Source organism: Halichoerus grypus, chromosome 13 (genome assembly GCF_964656455.1).
Source record: "Halichoerus grypus chromosome 13, mHalGry1.hap1.1, whole genome shotgun sequence".
In the NCBI taxonomy this organism is placed as follows: domain Eukaryota; kingdom Metazoa; phylum Chordata; class Mammalia; order Carnivora; family Phocidae; genus Halichoerus; species Halichoerus grypus.
In genome coordinates this window covers 13,444,323-13,461,818 of record NC_135724.1, presented here as the reverse complement: position 1 = coordinate 13,461,818, position 17,496 = coordinate 13,444,323, and the positions used below count along the sequence as shown (strand labels likewise).

At 45.3% G+C, this 17,496-nt stretch overlaps 2 protein-coding genes across 2 annotated transcripts in view; one reads left to right on the top strand and one right to left on the bottom strand.

Moving 5' to 3' along the window:
* Positions 1-15,268, top strand: part of PHLPP1 (PH domain and leucine rich repeat protein phosphatase 1) — a 217,184-nt gene extending 201,916 nt beyond the window's left edge. The window contains exons 14-17 of the mRNA XM_036081813.2: positions 3,822-3,926; positions 9,846-10,040; positions 12,103-12,331; positions 13,168-15,268. Of these exons, the coding sequence (XP_035937706.2) occupies positions 3,822-3,926; positions 9,846-10,040; positions 12,103-12,331; positions 13,168-14,289 (1,651 nt within the window). The 3' untranslated portion in view covers positions 14,290-15,268. The remainder of the gene's footprint in view (positions 1-3,821; positions 3,927-9,845; positions 10,041-12,102; positions 12,332-13,167) is intronic.
* Positions 9,887-17,496, bottom strand: part of LOC144378777 (uncharacterized) — a 42,271-nt gene continuing 34,661 nt past the window's right edge. Inside the window, exons 6-7 of the mRNA XM_078060206.1 lie at positions 10,791-10,937; positions 9,887-9,981 (exon numbers count right to left, since the gene is read on the bottom strand). Coding sequence (XP_077916332.1) covers positions 10,908-10,937 — 30 coding nt within the window. The 3' untranslated portion in view covers positions 9,887-9,981; positions 10,791-10,907. The remainder of the gene's footprint in view (positions 9,982-10,790; positions 10,938-17,496) is intronic.

The window sequence follows — 17,496 nt, the reverse complement described above, 5'->3', positions numbered from 1 at the left end:
GAGATGCGTAATGTGGGGAAAATGCACAATGTGGAACTGAAGTCCAGATTATTTAAGCAAAAGTGGGAGTGTGGGGTAGTTAGATCCTGCTAAATTATCTTCTTGTTTGGGGAAAGAATTCTTTGATACGGTCTCATTCTTGATGTCGATAGAGAATTACAGGTTCACTGTGTAAAACATTAAAGGAAACCTCATTAGAAAAGATGTCTTTAAAAAATTTTCATCACAGAACTCTAAATGTCAAGAGAATTGAATTATGCTTCCCAATTGAATATTATATAGCCATTAAAAATGATGTAGAGTTACATTACTAACTCTAAAGATCTCTACATATGATGTTAAATGAGAATGTTTACAGAGAAATTTGTATGGTATGTTCCCACTTTTTTGCAAAATATGTGTGCATTGGGTGTGTGTGCTTGTGTACACCTGGAAAATGCCCGCAAGGATATAAAACAAAATGTTACAATAGTGTTATTCTCTGGATAATGGGATTATGGATGGTCTTCATTACCTTCTTGAAACTTTTCTGAATTCTCAGAATTTTTTTGCAGCCGGTCTTAAGTAAGTCTTGGACATGGATACACACTAGCCATTATGTATGCCATTTATGCTTAAACCCTGTTATACTGTCTACTGCTGAAAGTCATATTCCATTATCTTAGAAAAAACTGAAAAGGAGAATTTTAAAAAAAGAGTAGCATTAGTAGTCTATTAATATTATCCTAGGCTTTTAGTGCAAGCCAGAATTTGAACATCACTCAAGGTGATTCCTGGATAGAATTGGCCTAATTAGTGCCTGTTGGTTTTAGGTACTTAATTGATTTCAATATATAATTGAATAATACTGCTTAAGTAGAGTGTTGTAGGAAAGCCACAGGGGACCTAGGCGCTCTCCACCGTTTATCAGTATATGAAGCCTTGGCCCAAATCCCTCCGTCCGTACAGACCTTAGTTTTCTCATCTACGTGATGGGGAAGATGGCCTACATACTTGCTAAGGGACTTCTCAGAACTAAGAGTGCATGGATTATCAATATATATTTCATCTTTATACAGGTAAATTTTTGAGTATTACAAATATATGAAATTTTGTATTAAAAATATATCAAAATTAGTTAATAAATGGAAATAGCTGTTTGGAGAAAAAAGTTGAATTTGTACTACACACCAAAATACATTCCAGCTAAATTAAAGAGTTAACTCTATAAAATGAAATAATTTCTAAAAGTAAGAAAAAATCATATATGACTTTTTAGGCCAAAAAATGTACACGGGGGGGGGGGCGGGGAGGCAGGGATCACAAGAGGAGAAATCAATATATATAGATTGGTTTTGATATTTGTTATAAATATTTAAAAGTATGTTTTATACAGAAAAATTTGAAATATCTTTCCAGAAGTAATCAAGAGTAAATCTAAAAGGCAAATGACAAACTTCTTAAGAAGAAACACTGGCAAAAAAAAAAAAAGGCAAAAATAAAAGCATTAGTGTTCTTGATAGAAAATGTTCTTATAAGAAAAGTACTCAAACAGCAAACAAGCAAAGAACATTAACATTTCACAAAAGAAGTACAGATAGGTACATGAAACCATGATGTTCAATCTCAGTATATCAAGGAAATATTAAATATTTAAATAACATTTTCCTCCCTCACATTGGTGCTGCTGGAGTACTGTAAATTGACATAACTTTTCTTAAAAGCTATTGACTCTGTGTATCAAGCTTTTAAAAATATTCACATACTTAGACCAAGGTTTTCTATTTCTGTTTCTATTATTTCTAAAAAATAATCAGAAATGTGGTGCTCATTTTAGGCACAGAGGTAGTCATCAAGATATATCTAATTATCTTTAGGATGAACATAAAATGTCATGGGGAAATGTTCATGATGTAATTAGAAAAAAGATGCAAAACCACATATATAGAATGACCCCACTATTATACATGTGTAAGAAAAATCTATCTATTCAAGTCTCTGCAGTGAACATGTTACTGAACTGGCCTGAGCAACTACAAAGAAACACATGTGTTCTCAGATTTTAAAAAGGTAACAATGAAATCGTAACACTTTTATGTTAAAGATGTTGCCTTCTGTTTAACAGCGGGAAGGCTATGGCTTCTTCCTAACTTGGGAGAGCTTCCGTATCTACTGTATTTCTTGTGCTTCTCGAGGCTTGGCCTGTTTATCAGGCATGAGCCGCAGCTCATGCATGTGGTGGCTCCTCTGTGTGAGCTCCAGCTCCCGTGTTTTCCCAGACTCGTTTAAAGAGGTACAAGAGTCGACATTCAGGTCATTTCGGACAGCTTCTCAGCCACACTGTTCAGCTAGGCAGAGAGGGCGAAACCCCCACTTAACCAGAAGGGATTGGTGGGGGGGGGGGGTAGTTTAAGGATTACTTTTTCTTTAATTTCGGGCTAGGAAATGGAATTATTTCTTTGAAGGTTCTGTGTTCTATAAAAAGTATAAATGTCTTTAGAAATGAGCCCTCTGTTTTTCTCTGGAATTCAGAAAGGCAGCGAAGATGTCGTGAGAACCTTAGGTAGGCCTTAAGAAACGCTTCTCATTTGCTTACCATTGTGCAGGGATGAAATCTGGTGCCAGGTCATATGAATAGCAGATAATGGCAGACTGTCTTTTTAAATGCCCCTCTTTTATTGTTAGGATTGAAAACTTTGAAAAGAGGATATATAGCTCTGCTGTGAAATAAGGTATTCGTTTTATTTCAGGGTTTTCTGTTGGCACTTTTCCAGTGTAGAATAAAGGGAAGAGTGAATGTTTGCTGGTAATTGAGAGTAGAAACTTTTCTTTCACGAAATACTTTTAAATTTCAAAGAAATTGCAATCATCTATTTCTAGAATCAAAGTGAATACAGTTAGGTATAGATTTACTTCTTAGAGTTGAAGGGTATTCAGTGTTTGTTGTATTTTGGAGTTAAATTCTTGGGGTCATGACAGAAGTGTCTGTGTTAAGAGATTATATGTAAGCTTTTTCTCTTGTATAAGTAATGGGAAAAACTAGTGGCAATTTATAAGTAAGTAGGATTTATTTCACCGTGTGGTAGCCAGCCTTTTTAAAAAACTGTTTCACATCTGTAGGACTTCCTGTTTGGGGGCACTGAATACTTTCTAGTAGGGTGGTTTTTAATAAACCCCATTCGAGAGTTTACACTTTCAGTATTTGTCTTGGGTCCTGTTGGACCAGTTATGGCATGTGACAGCGAGGTGAGATGACTTGTCTCCCAGTTTAATTCAGTGTTAATGTGTAATTTATTGAAATACCCCTCCTTTCATAATTTCATGATATTAGTCTTAGCACGAATGGCTGCAAATGAGCAAAGAATTGGAAGCTTCAGGGATGGCAAGTCCTCAATATTTGTGAAATATTGTAAGGGGTGATATGGGCAGAAATTGGATTTGAGGATGAGTGTTGCAGAATTCTCTCAAATACAATATGATTGTGGCTTAGGTTTCGTACTTTTCAAATCTGGGTGTTCAGCCCGTAAGAATACACCCAACGTAATGATTTCTCATACTAAGGTTGAGAGCGGTCTTTTTCATGCCCAGGAGACAGCAGCCATCGAAGTGTGATGTGTAAAGGTCTCGAATCACCACCCTAGGATGCTGATAAAAACTAATTTTCATGCCCCTTTGTTTTCACTTTGTTGAGTAGCTCGTTCTTGCTGATAAACATTTTAGACATGTTAAACACAAAGGGTAAGTACGGAGTGCTTAGCAGGTGTTTTCATCTCTCAAATAAAGGTAGCATTTCACACATCTTTGACTTTAATGATTCCCGTCCCTTTCTTTTCTCTTGTTAGTAATATCCGCTGTTTCAAGATTGATCAGCCTTCCGCAGGAGATGCATCTGGAGCCCCAGCTGTCTGGAGCCATGGATACACTGAAGCCTCAGGGGTGAAAAACAAGTGGGTGAAACTTTGGAGTGAGAAGCGCCTCCAGCCCGCCTCCCTTCTTTAGTGGGGAAGATACTCAGTGCTAACACACACTTCCCTCGTGTCACATTGATCTGAGCAGGATTCCCTAAAGTGAGGCCACCTCAAGCCTTACGTTTGAACAGTAAGCTGAGCCCTGCTTGGCATCACATACTCTTCTCTTTGTGAGAGATGTTGCTAGGATACAGTGTAACTGACACATTCAGTCTATGTGAGACTCCAGGGTTTGGAGAAGGCCTAAGTATTGAAATGCATCCCTGCCCTTTGGAAAAGTCGATCTTTGTCTGAAGCCTGTTTACCGAGCAAAACAGGGGATAGTATTGAAGGAGAAGTAGCCTTGATTGTCCATATTCAGTCACTTCCGTTATTGATTAGTGGTTCATGGAGCTGTTTCTTATAATCTTAAATTAGTTTGGCAGGGGGCGCCTGGGTGGCTTAGTCGGTTAAGCGGCCAGCTCTTGATTTCATCTCAGGTCATGATCTCCCAGTCCTGGGATTGAGCCCCACGTGGGGCTCTGCGCTCAGCGGGGAGTCTGCTTACGGATTTCTCCCCATCTGCACCCGCCCCACCCCCCAGCTCACACACTCGCTTTCATGACACGCTCTAAAATAAATGAATAAATCTTTAAAAAACAATAAATTAGGTTGGCAGGAGTTTCATGTTCATTCCCTGTGAGGTCAGGTGCTTGTCTTGCTGCCAGGACTTGTCCATCTCAATTTCAGTTTCTTTTTCTTCCTTGTCTCAGGTGCAAATATTGATTTTCCTGAGAATTGTAATCAAGCTTTTCAGGCTTGCTTCTTATGAAGAGGTGCTAACAATTAGTACCAGAAAATACCAGAAAAGGAAAGCCTCCTATAAATTAGAATAGTCATAATTAGCTAAGGTATCACAACAAGAAATACTGAGAATAGGGAAAGAAAAATTGGAAGACAATTCTGTAATACCTAACATTCTACCCTGGGTGCACATTAGAATCAGTCAGGGGAGGAACTTAAATCTTCAGCCTACGCCCAGCATTTCAGAATGTTTTAAAATCTCCCCCAGGTGACATTAATGTGCATCCAGGAATGGGAACCACTGACTAGCTGAATATCTTTCATGGAAAATAAAAAGTGGAATTGTGGTCACCATGCTGCCCCTTTTTTTTTTTTTTCCTTTGAGCAGAAAACAATCAAGTTCTGGATCTGACACATTGGTCCTTCTTTCCCTAAGGGTGGGACTTGGTGTTGTGCAGTCTGGGGAAGAGGCAGCCCCCATTTCAGCACCTCTGCTCCATTTGCCCAATAAAGGCAGAATGACCAGCTGTGCCAGGCTCTGGTTGTTGCATTAGTTCTGCGTATTTTGCCTTGTGTTAGCACAATCTTTTGGGGAGAAATTAGTACATTCTTTGGAGCACTCAGAGTTCCTTTCTGGAGATCTTTTTAAAAGACCTAGGTCTTGCTTATAACCACCAGTATGTGAAACTGCTTTCTAATTCCAGAACACTGATGGGAAACCCCAGATTGGCTTTTAAACATCTCTGGATATTAAAATGTATTATCTACTCCTATATATTAATGAAGCAAGGGACCAATTAGACCTGTTTTTTCCTACATAATTCCCTCTTCCCCCATTACTTTTTTTGAGTGAGAGTATGTGCAAGAGCAGGGTGGGTGGAGGGACAGAAGGAGAGAGAATCTTAAGTAGGTGCTACACCCAACCCCACCTCAGAGCCTGACCCGGGGCTTGACCTAATGACCCTGAGATCATGACCTGAGCTGAAATCAAGAGTCAAATGCTTAACTGACTGAGTCACCCAGATGCCCCTACTTTTTTTTAAAGAAACGTTATATTGAAGTATAACGTAGGTACAAAGAAGTACATAAGTATACAACTAAAGCGAACACATCTGCAAACCATCATCTAGATTAAAAAATAGAATGTTACAGTAAATGCTATGTGTGAGCTATTGTTAAGGATAATGGTTCTTACTATTATTTATCCCCTAACTCCTCAAGAGTTATTTTTTCAGGTTCATATCTCAGTCTAGCCATGATGTAGATCAGGTCTTCATTGTTTTTATTAATATACAGAATAAGAAGTTATTTATATTCAATAAAATTCACCCTTTTAGGAGTACAGCCCTGCAGTTTTGATGAAAGAATGTGATTGTGTAACCACCACCACAGTCAAGTTCTAGAGCAGTTCCATCACTCCCCAGAATTCTCCCGTGCCCCCATGTTGTCAGTTCTCCTCCTGACCCCAGCCCTTGGCAGCTCTTGACCTGTTTTTGTTGCCTTGGTTTTGCCTTTTCTAGAATGTCATATAGATGGAATTATATAGAAGACAGCCACCTCAGTCTACCGTGTGTCACTTAGCATAATGCATTTTATATTCATCTGTGATGTCACATGTTAGTTCCTTTTTATTGCTGAGTATTATTCCATTGCATGAATATATTATCATTTATCCATTCACCATTTGAAATCTATTTAGAGTGTCTCAAGTTTTTAGCAAATATGAATAATGAGTGCTCTAAAGAGTCATGTACAAGTTTTTGTGTGAACATGTGTTTTCTCCTGGGTAAATACTTAGGAGTAGGATTATATATTTAGCTCCAAAAGACTGCCAGATTCCTTTCCAATTTTGCATTCCCAGCCATAATGTGTGAGAATTCTGGTTGCACATCCTTACCAGTGCTTCCTGTTATAAGGTGGGGGTGGCAGTTTTGGCCATTCTGATAGTGATAGCTCATTGTGGGTTAATTTTGCTTTTCATGATGACTGATGATGCTGATCATCTTTCCATGCGTTTATCATCCATCCATATATCTTTGGTGAGAATATATTCTTTCACATCAAATATGATTACTGAAGGTATTTTTGTGGATACCCTTTATCGTTAAGAAAATGCCCTTCTAATCATACTTTGCTAAAAGTTTTTGCCATAGGCTTTTTCTGCATTCAATTGAGATGACCATATGTTTTCTTCCTTAGTCTGTTGGTGTGGTAAATTACATTGATTTTTGAATGTTGAATCAGCTTTGCATGCCCAGGATAAGTTCTACTTGGTCACGATGTATTCTCCTTTTCATATGCTGCTGGATTCAATTTGCTGGTAATTTGTTGCTCGTGCCTATAGTTTTCTTGTGATGTCTTTGGCTTTGATATCAGGGTAATGCTGGCCTCGTTGAGGACTGTTTCCTCTTCTTTAGTTTTCTTGAAAAGTTTGTACAGAATTGATATTTCTTCCTTAAAAGTTTGGTAGAATTTACCAGTAAAAGCCATCTGGGCCTGGAATTTTCTTTGGTTTCTAACTACACATTCTGTTTCTTTGCTAGGGGATTATCTATCTCTTCTAGAATCAACTTTGGTAATTTAGGTCTTTTAAGGAGTTTATCCCTTTCATCTAGTTTTCACGTTTGACAAACTTGTTCATATTATTATGCTTTAAAATCTGTAGGATCTGTAGTAATGGCTCTCCTTCCTGATATTGGTAATTTGTCTTTTAATACTGATCAGTTTGGTTTGAGGTTTATTAATTTTATTGATATTCTCAAAGAACCAGCTTTTGGTCTTGTTGATTTTTCCCTATTGTATTTGTTTTCTAGTTCATTGACTTCTGCTTATTTTTATTATTTTCTTTATGCTTGCTTTCAGTTTGTTTTGCTCTTTTCTAGTTTCTTGATTTGAGCTTAGAACATTAATATTGTAATATAAGTGTTTAGCGCTATACATTTCCTTCTAAGCAATTTCTCCAGTATGACTGGAGAATGTATTTTGAATGACTTGAATCCTTTAAATTTATTGAGACTTTTTGTGGCCTAGAATATTCCGGGTAAATATTCTCTGCATTTGGAAAAAATGAGTATTCTGTTGCTGTTGGGGTAGGGTGTCAATTAGATCAAGTTGGTTGATGTTGAAGTCTTGAATATCTTACTGATTATCTACTTGACAGTGGCTGAGAGACTATAATAATGGGTTTGTTTCTCCTAGTTTTATCAGTTTTGCTTCATGTGTTTCAAAGTTGTCTTAAGCGTGTAAACATTTAAAATGAACTGAATATTCTTTGTTCTGTAATATACTTTGATCTTAATGTATCTTTAGTTTAGCATAGTATATCTTTTATCCTTTTACTTTTAACCTTTTTTTTTTTTTTTTAATCCAGTCTGACTTTGTCTTCTGGGGCAGTATTTAGACCACTTGTATATTTAATGAAATTGATATGGTTAGGTTTAAATCTGCCAGCTGTTTTCTCTTTGTCTCATCTGTTCTTTATTTTCTTTTTCTTCATTCTTTTGTATTTATGATTCCATTTTATCTCCTTTATTCATTATTATGCCTTTAGGGTTTGTAGTATAACCTTGAATATAAGTTAATCTATCACTTCACATATAAGAACCTTACAGTGTGTATTTCCATTTCCCCTCTCCTGGTCTTTGCAGTATTCTCATGTTTTACTTATGTTATAAACCCCAAAATACATGGTTATAATTTTTACTTTAGTCATTTTCTAAAGCAGTGTTTCTCAACTTCAGTGCTATTGACATTTTGAGCCAGATAATATCGTTGGGCAGGGAGGGAGGCATTGTCCTATGCATTGGAGGGTGTTTGGCAGCATCCCTGGCCTCTACCCACTACATGTCAATAGCACCGTCTCTCCCAACTGTGACAATCAAAAATGGGTCCTGCGGGTAAAATTGCCCCCATTGAGAACCACTGTTCGAAAATGATTTCTCAGATGAGTTTTATATTTACTCATCTATTTGTCATTTCTTGTACACCTCATTCTTTTATGTAGATCCAGATTTCCATCTGGTATTTTCTTCTGCTTCATGTATTCCTTTTATGTTTCTTATACTGCCAGTCTTTTGGTAGTAAGTTATTTGTGCATCTGAAAACATCTTTATTGCACCTTACCTTTTTGAAAGCAATTTTCACTGATTTGGAAATCCAGGTTGACAGTTTTTTTTACTATCAGTACCTTAAAGATGTTGCTTCACTGTCTTCTGCATTGTTTGCTGTCCTTCGTGTCTTTGTTCCTCTACCTACTCCCCCGCCTTTATTCCTGATTTTCAGCAGTTTTTTCTTTTGCTTACTATTTGTTGAGCTTCTTGTATCTATAGGTTTATAGTTTTCATCAGATTTGAAATCTTTTCAGCCATTAAATTCTTCATTCTTCAAAGGTTTTTCCTGTCTCTCTCCTTTTGAAGACTCCAGTTCCCTGTGTATTTGGCTGCTTGAGGTTGCCCTGGCACTCACTGATGCCCTGGCCTCTTATTTGTCTGCCTTTTTTTTTTCCTCTGTGTTTAATTTTGGAGAGTGCATGGGCCAGTTACTTGGAAACAACGTGGTTCTGCAAAGGCCTGGAGTGCAGAGACTGTGCAGGCCTCCAGAGCACACGCCCACCTCCACTGCTCTGCCTGCAGCCCAGAAACTTCCTCCAGGCAATAAGCTGGGCAAGCTTCATGCTTGCTCCCTGACCTGCACTTCTTATCAGCCAGTGTCTGAATACTATTGTTCCATAGGTGGTTTTTTTTTCCCTGCCTTTTTAAGTTGTTTGGGGGAAGGGGGGGAATAACATACAAAAGGTCCCATTTTTGCCCAACCTGGAAGTTCTCCTTAATGTTTATATGGACATACAGATTCAGAATCTTTTATTATTTCCCATACCTCCTATTCTATTTCTTTCTCTGCCATTTAAAAATCAAATCAGAAGATGGGGGGCGGGGCATATGTCAAGTATCAGTGTTAATCAGTCTAATTTGCTTTACAGAATTTAGCCGGGATTAGTTTACCTTAGTTTGTTCTTCCCCCGTCTGAGGTCATGAAGGAAGAGACAAGCCTGTTAATAGTGTGGGGCTGGGCACGGAAAGATGAGCAGACTCGGCACACGTGACTCTCGCCTCGCAGGTTGTGTGTCGCGGCCCTGTCCGTGAACAACTTCTGTGACAGCCGGGAGGCCCTGTACGGGGTGTTTGACGGAGACCGCAACGTGGAGGTACCCTACCTCCTCCAGTGCACCATGAGTGACATTTTGGCCGAAGAGCTGCAGAAAACAAAAAACGAAGAAGAATACATGGTTAATACGTTCATTGTTATGCAAAGGTAAAACTTCCAGTCCCTGCTCTGTGTTTTCTTGCTCTTCTTTGAGCGTTTGCCCGATAGTCTCAAAGCACTGCTGTGGCATGTGGGTGTGCAAGAGGCGTTCAGGTGAGCGGGTTTTGCGTAAGTAGCAGGGACGGACCATGTCCCCTTGAGACATACTGGTGTTCAGACAACTTTGTAGGAGGCTGAGTCAATGACAGAAATTTAGTGTAGAGCTTTTGGTCACTGTAGAAACTGTGTTTGTAACTCTTAGGGATGAATGTTACAAGCATTCCCTCCTTCAAAGAATTGCTCCTCCTTATGTCACTTGAATGGCTTTGTAGGGTGTAAAGGAATTGTCTATTCATACTGTACTGCAAACACTCCCATGGGCCCAGGAACCAGGGAGTGTGCTCAAGGTCATGAGAACAACGATGAGCTCTCCTTTTTCTCTGCCATGATCATCTGCCAGAGGAAGTAGCTTTGTAAGAGGGGTAGAAAAAGTATCTGCTAAGGAGTGCTGGTTTGGAGCAGCCTTTAAAGTTACCCTCGTCATAAATAGCTCCTCTTGAAGAGCTCGGTAGAGACCGCTACAAGGAGGTTCTTTGCTTCTAGACGCACCTCTTTCAGATTCTAGTGGGCACATACCATTAGCAATTAAATACTGATAGATAATATTTAGTGAGCCCTTAATATGTACCAGTCATTGTTCTAAATACCCCACATGCCATACAGTAACATTAACTATCTCACTGGGTAAAATGTACTTACTTTACTGATGAGAAACTGAGGTACAGAGAAGTAAAACAGATCTCTCTTAAGAGCTCGTAGATGGCGCGGCCAGAATTTGACCTGGGGCAGTGAGACCCAACGGCCAGCCGCATCGATCTACTTTTCTGTTTTCATCACCATCGTATCCTAGGGAAAAAAGCAAACACATATCATCATATGCACAAACATGTGCACACCCTCCCCCCAAAGAGGTCTACTTTTTATAGACACATGAGCACTCAAACTCTGATTCCCAGCTGTTCCGGTCCCCAGGTACCATCCAGTTGCTGGCTTTGCTCAGAGGAATCATTGTGCCTGGAAAGAGAGCAAGCAGGGCTTCCCTGGTCGGGCCTCCAGCCCCGTCTGGTCAGGGATGGCCACAGGTCTGCACTTACAGACCCAAGTTGTTGGCCCATCTCCAGGGCCATTTGTATGCCCCTTATTTTCCCTGTTAAGAAGACATGGGATCTGGAGTGATCTTTTCAGCCTTTGGAGGAACTGTGTCTTCTTGTGCCTGACATCCTAACTTACTCAAGTAGGCAGCCCTGGTTCCCAGTGCTGGTCCTGCTGCTCGCCTAACCTAGAGCATTGATAGGAGCTGACAGGACCTGCAGGTCTGTCCTCGTAATCAGCCTTCTTGCTTCAGCACCACTCAGGATCAGCGGGGCCCTGGGAGGCTTGTGATAGGAGTTCTTGGCTCCTTTTGTCAGAACTTGTGCTTTATGTACTCCGTCTGTAGAGTGGGGGTCACGAATAAAAGGGGTATATCACCAGCACTTTGGAGCTTGAGTACTAGAATGTCCTTCCTGTGAATATTCTAGAATAGGTAACACTGGTATAGAAAGTCTTCCCCACATAAGGCAAGAACATCAATGGTCCAGAAATTAAAGGCTCATTCATACCAGCAAACATCCTTACAAAGGAGAAGAGGGTCGGGGGGCCAGGTCATGTTGAAGTGGAGTACAGTTCCACGTGTTGAAGTGCTCCCTCGGTCCCCTGGCTGGGGGCAGGGGGGATTTGAAGAGGTGGACGGGGAGAGAAGTAGCCATTCCCCTTCTGTCCTTGGAGCGTCATGATGAGGGAGCAGCAGGCTGGATGCCGCAGGACAAGGGCTCCTTGGGTGGTAAAGGGACATTCCCCCAGTTGGGTGCAGACTCCACGCATGGGCCCTCCTCCTCGGAGAAGTCGAGCTTGCTTTGGTGAGAGAGGCCGAGTGGAACCCCCGTTTTTCCTCCTAGCCCTCCGGTTGAGTTAGCCAAGCTGACACGTGCCCGGTCGCATCTGGGTTTTACCCCCCCTCTTTGGGTTCCAGGAAACTTGGCACGGCTGGGCAGAAACTTGGAGGCGCTGCTGTGCTCTGTCATATCAAGCATGACCCCATGGACCCAGGAGGCTCCTTCACCTTGACCTCTGCTAACGTGGGCAAGTGCCAGACGGTCCTCTGTCGGAACGGGAAGCCGTGGCCTCTGTCCAGATCGTACGTCATGAGCTGTGAAGAGGAGCGGAGGAGAATTAAACAGCACAAGGCCATTATCACCGAGGTGAGGAGGGCACGGTTTTCCTCGGGGTGGCGGGGAGGTTGGGGCCAGGGTCATGGCAGAAACCGGCAATATTCCAAGTCTGCAAGGTCACAAAGCAAATCCTCTGTACGATGGGTCTGAAGACATCACATGCAGGATAAAAAAACATTTCTCCGTGGCCTCCCTGCATCAGAGGCTCCGCCCAGTGCTTCATGCCCTTCGCTCAGCGGATGCTCACAAGCCCCTCCGGGAAGCAGGGGGTTCGGGGCCTGAGGGGGCCACCCCGGAGGTCACAGTGCTGGCTCTGGTCCTCGGGAACGTAGCCATCCTGTCTTCCGAGGTCCGTGGATCAGTGTGAACGTAGCCAATTGTGATTTGGTACTTAGCTCCTTTTCCCGTCTGAGTCCGGCAGGGAGTGGTTTTTTCACACCCCCAGCCCCCGCGGGCACACTTGGTTTTCACGGCTGGGTGGAGAGGGCTCTGGGCACGTAGCAGGGAGAGGTACGGGTGCTGCTCCCCGTCCTCCAGTCACAGGACGGCGCCCACCACAAAGGACTACGGGGCCCCAGATGGCACTGCTGGGAAACCCCGTGAGTGAGGCTCCGTCCTGGGACGTTGACGGCGGCGCTCCTTCACCCTGGGCCCTCGGGGGGCTGCTCCGGTCTCCGGCTGCCCACAGGACGCCGAGCCCGCCCCGAGGGCGTGGGGAAATGGTGCGGGGCTGCAGGGACGGGCCGGCGGACCGCGGCGGAAGCTCGCCATCCGGTGGAGGGAGAGCGCGGGAGTCCGGCCAGGCCGTCGGGGGGCGGCCCCTCCCACGCGCCTTAATGCCCCTCTGGGCCCCCCTCCCGTTCCAGGACGGCAAGGTGAACGGAGTGACGGAGTCCACGCGCATCCTGGGCTACACCTTCCTCCACCCCAGCGTGGTGCCGCGGCCCCACGTGCAGTCCGTGCCCCTGACCCCCCAGGACGAGTTCTTCATCCTGGGCAGCAAGGGCCTGTGGGACAGCCTGTCGTCCGAGGAGGCGGTGGCGGCCGTGCGCCCCGTGCCCGACGCCCTGGCCGCCGCCAAGAAGCTGTGCACGCTGGCGCAGAGCTACGGCTGCCACGACAGCCTGAGCGCTGTGGTGGTGCAGCTCAGCGTCCCCGAGGACAGCTTCTGCTGCTGCGAGCTGGGCGCGGGGGGCGCGGGGGGCGCCGGCCCACCGCCCAGCCCCGGCCTCTTCCCGCCGCCCGGCAGCGCGGGGCTCCGGGAGCGGCCGGCCGACGCGCCGGGCGTGCCGTCGTCCAGCAGCGGCCTGGCGTCCGAGATGAGCAGCGAGCTGTCCACGTCCGAGATGAGCAGCGAGGTGGGCTCCACGGCCTCGGACGAGCCGCCGGCGGGCGCCCTGGCCGAGAGCAGCCCCGCGTACGCCAGCGAGCCGCGCTGCGCGCTGCACCCCGGGGGCGCGGCCCACCCCTTCCAGCGCCAGCTGTCCAGCGCCACCTTCTCCAGCGCCTTCTCCGACAACGGCCTGGACAGCGACGACGAGGCGCCCATCGCCGGCGTCTTCAGCAACGGCAGCCGCGTGGAGGTGGAAGTGGACATTCACTGCGGCCGCGCCAAGGACAAGGAGCCGCAGCGCCTGCCGCCCGCGCCGGCCGACGCCAGCGACGAGGGCATCGTCATCAGCGCCAACGAGGACGAGCCGGGGCCGCCGCGGAGGGCGGACGGGCCGGCCGCGGGCACCATCGGGCGGCGCCGGGCCAACGGCTCCGTGGCGCCGCAGGAAAGGAGCCACAACGTGATCGAGGTGGCGGCCGACGCGCCGCTCCGAAAGCCCGGGGGCTACTTCGCGGCGCCGGCCCAGCCGGACCCCGAAGATCAGTTCATCATCCCCCCGGAGCTGGAGGAGGAGGTCAAGGAGATGATGAAGCGGCAGCCGCCGCCGCCGTGCCCGGGGGACCCGCTGCCGGACTACTGTGACACGCCACTCTGACCCGCCTGAGCGCTAGTTCCCAAATAAACTAACCGAGAAAGACGGAGTCGCAAGAGTCTCCCAGGCTCACGTTAAACCAGGGGTTCACTCCACGCCCTCCCACGTCCCCACCTGTCCTTGCACCTCGTCTGTAGGTTCTCCTTCTGTCGTTTGGTTTTTTTTAATAATTACCACTCTTCTAGGGATGCTCTACCAATATGATTTAGATTTGTTAACCTCTCCCCCTAACATATCAGATGTGTAAAGACAAAGAACAAAAGGTTTAATATATTACAGAGAAACGGTTAATGATAATGTAATATTTTTTAAAATGGCTTTTTGTTGTTTTGTTCGGAAGGCAGGGCGGGTTGCCAGTGCTAAATGATTTTAATAATATTGTAATTCCGTATTTCTTGGGGGGAAAAGGCTTTTTTTTTGTCTTGAAAATGATAGACATTTGTAGAATATGGAGACTAACTCCTAGGAGTTGCTTTACTCTGTCAGGTGACTTAAGTCACTGGGATTCACTAATTTTCTCTGAGAGAACAGTTGATTGAGAAATTTCTATTGTAAATAGCTCAGTGTTGTATAGTGACGCTTCAGATGTTTTGTAGTTTTGGCCTAAGGACACAGCCTAAACAACTGACTTTTCTTCTCCTCCTCCCCCTCGGATGAGCCTTCCCCCCACCTCACACCCCACCTGAGCTCATTCAGTGTGGAGGCTGAGCAGCGAAAGCACTTCTGTTCAGATAAGGGGGAGCTTAGGCCGCTAGAAAGGAACCTGCACCCAAGAGGCCTCTGACCCTTTTTCCTTCCTCTCCTGCCCCCACCCAGCCTCTTGACTTTTGCAGACACTTTCTGTGTTCCTTATTGCTGCCACAGTCAGCATGATTGTATAGCGTTCAGTTAGATCATTTACATACCAAGAGTTATATTAAAGCAGAATGCACAAATGAACATGTCATAATTTTTGTTATAATAAATATAAAATTTACAAGTATTGGACCCATTTGCTTTTGTCCCAGGAGCCAGGTACGTCCACAGGATCACACCCAGCTTGGGTTTGGAATGAATGGATGTAACTTCGGGGCTACCAGATATTTCTGCCCTTTTTTTTAAAGGGAAAACACCCAACAGGTTAACCAACCTTGAATGAGCTAGTGAAATTGACCCTATGCAGAGCTGGTCTTAAAGCCTTTCTATTTCTTGTCATGATCATGCAGGGATGGACAGACAGAGGTTATATAGAGGAGATCCCTGGGAAACTCCTCCCACAAAGCCTAGTTCTTTCCAGTTCTCTCAGGTTACTAGACCTTTCTGTGAACAGTGGAAGTCAGGAGCTGGCTGCCCACCTCCCCACTAGCAGACACAACGTTAGCACAGTGGAGTCCACCAGGAAATCCAATATTGCGAGCTGACTTACTAGCTTTTGCAGACTCTAGCACCCCCCTTCACCCCAACCTTGCATCTCGTGAAGGCAGACCTGTCTTCCTTTTCAGGCCTGCCCTCCAGTGGTCCCTGGCTAGCTCAGCGCCGGGACCGGGCAAGTAGTATTTCTCCACGTGTAGACTCAGTGATGGACTGTCTGCTCTTTTGCTGGGGGGCCAGATCAGTGGACCAGCCTTGTCTTGGTAACGTCCGTGCCTCCTTCTGGGTCTGGCTACTGGTATACATGCTCTTTGAAAACCACGAAGACCGCAGAAGGATGAACTCAGCCCAGTAAGAGACCCAGGCACCAACAGATGAGACTGCCCCAGCCTACGCAGAGTGCTGTGCTCGAGCCAGGAAGCAAAACCAGCTCAGGCTCCCGCGCCCAGCCCCAGCCCCCAGCACCTTGCCTTCCTCCGTCTTTGCCCTGCTCCACGCGGATCGGAGCACACTTGGGAAGCTCTGGGATTGCGCAGGGGTGCCTTACTGCACTTCTGCTCGTCAAGGTGGCATCTGATAGTACAGGTAGAATGCTTCTAAAACTGTAAAGTGCTTAACCTGTGAAGGTCCCTGAAGCCAAGGGCTTTCCGCAGTGAGTATGAGAGAGAAGGGCATCCTCCCCTGCCACATGCCCTGCTTCCTCCAGGAAGGCCACGGGATTGGGAAAGGGTCGGGGACAGGGAGAGGAAGGGGTTAGAGCAGAAGCCTAGCAAACTTGCAGTCTTGTTGAAGACTCAAAGGTCCCGATCGAGGAACCCAGAAGTGGTTTGGTGGTGGATAAAGCACGGGCTGCTCGGCGTGTGCCCATGGAATAGGGCATACCAGCTTTGAAGGGGGCACCAGGGCCTGTCTCCGGAGCCCAGACACCCAACCTGTCCCACCCGGTTTCTCTCGATTGCTGTTGTCACAGCACCACCTGCTGGTGAGATCGGACTTTGTTCTTTATCCTTCTCCACTCTTCCGGAAGACCCAAAGTCACTTACATTTACCTACACCCTGACAGACAGCAACCCCAAGCGCTTATTAAATAGGCAGAGAAGCTGCATTAAATCACGTGATTGCGCCAGTGCCCGCGGGCCTTGTACGGTGGGAAACGGACATGCGGACAGATCAAGAGGTGTAGCCAGAACCCCAGCGCTAATCTGGGAGAGGAAGTCAGGCCCCAACACCTGTCAATCCCCCATTCCCCAGGATGAAAGAAAGAAAAATCCGTAAGAAGTGTCCGATCTTAAAGGACAGCGTCTGAGAATCCGCTCAGTGAGGGCACCGCCTGGTGGGGAAAGAAAGGCCGATTCCCGTTTGTGTTCACGCCCACGTGAGCACGCATCGGAAGACGCAGTGAATTCACGCCACCACATCCAGAGAGACTTTCTGTTAAGTGTGGGGTCTGCCCTACCTGCCTCCCCAGTGATCGAACCAGGTAACGTATGTCGAGCGAGTTGTAGGGAGGAAAGTCTTATGTAAGTGGAAATACTGTCACGGTTATAATTGGGAACACAGCAAAAGTCCCTTTTTAAATTAAGAACTCTCAGAGGAGCAGCTGTTGGGATTCTTACAGGTAGCAGAGAGGAGGTCATGGTAGAGAAAATAGCCTTTTCTCCTTTCTTACCAATGAGTCTCCTTTCTTTTTGTTCATCCTCCAACATAAATTTTCTGCAAATTAGTCTATGCAAACAATTTCACTTCTGTCATTCACCTACCATGAACCTGGTCATATTGCTGCATATTTGAAAAACGATTCTAAAGGTCGCCCCCGCATCCCACGCCAAACCGAAATTACAACCAAATTCAGACGGGCTG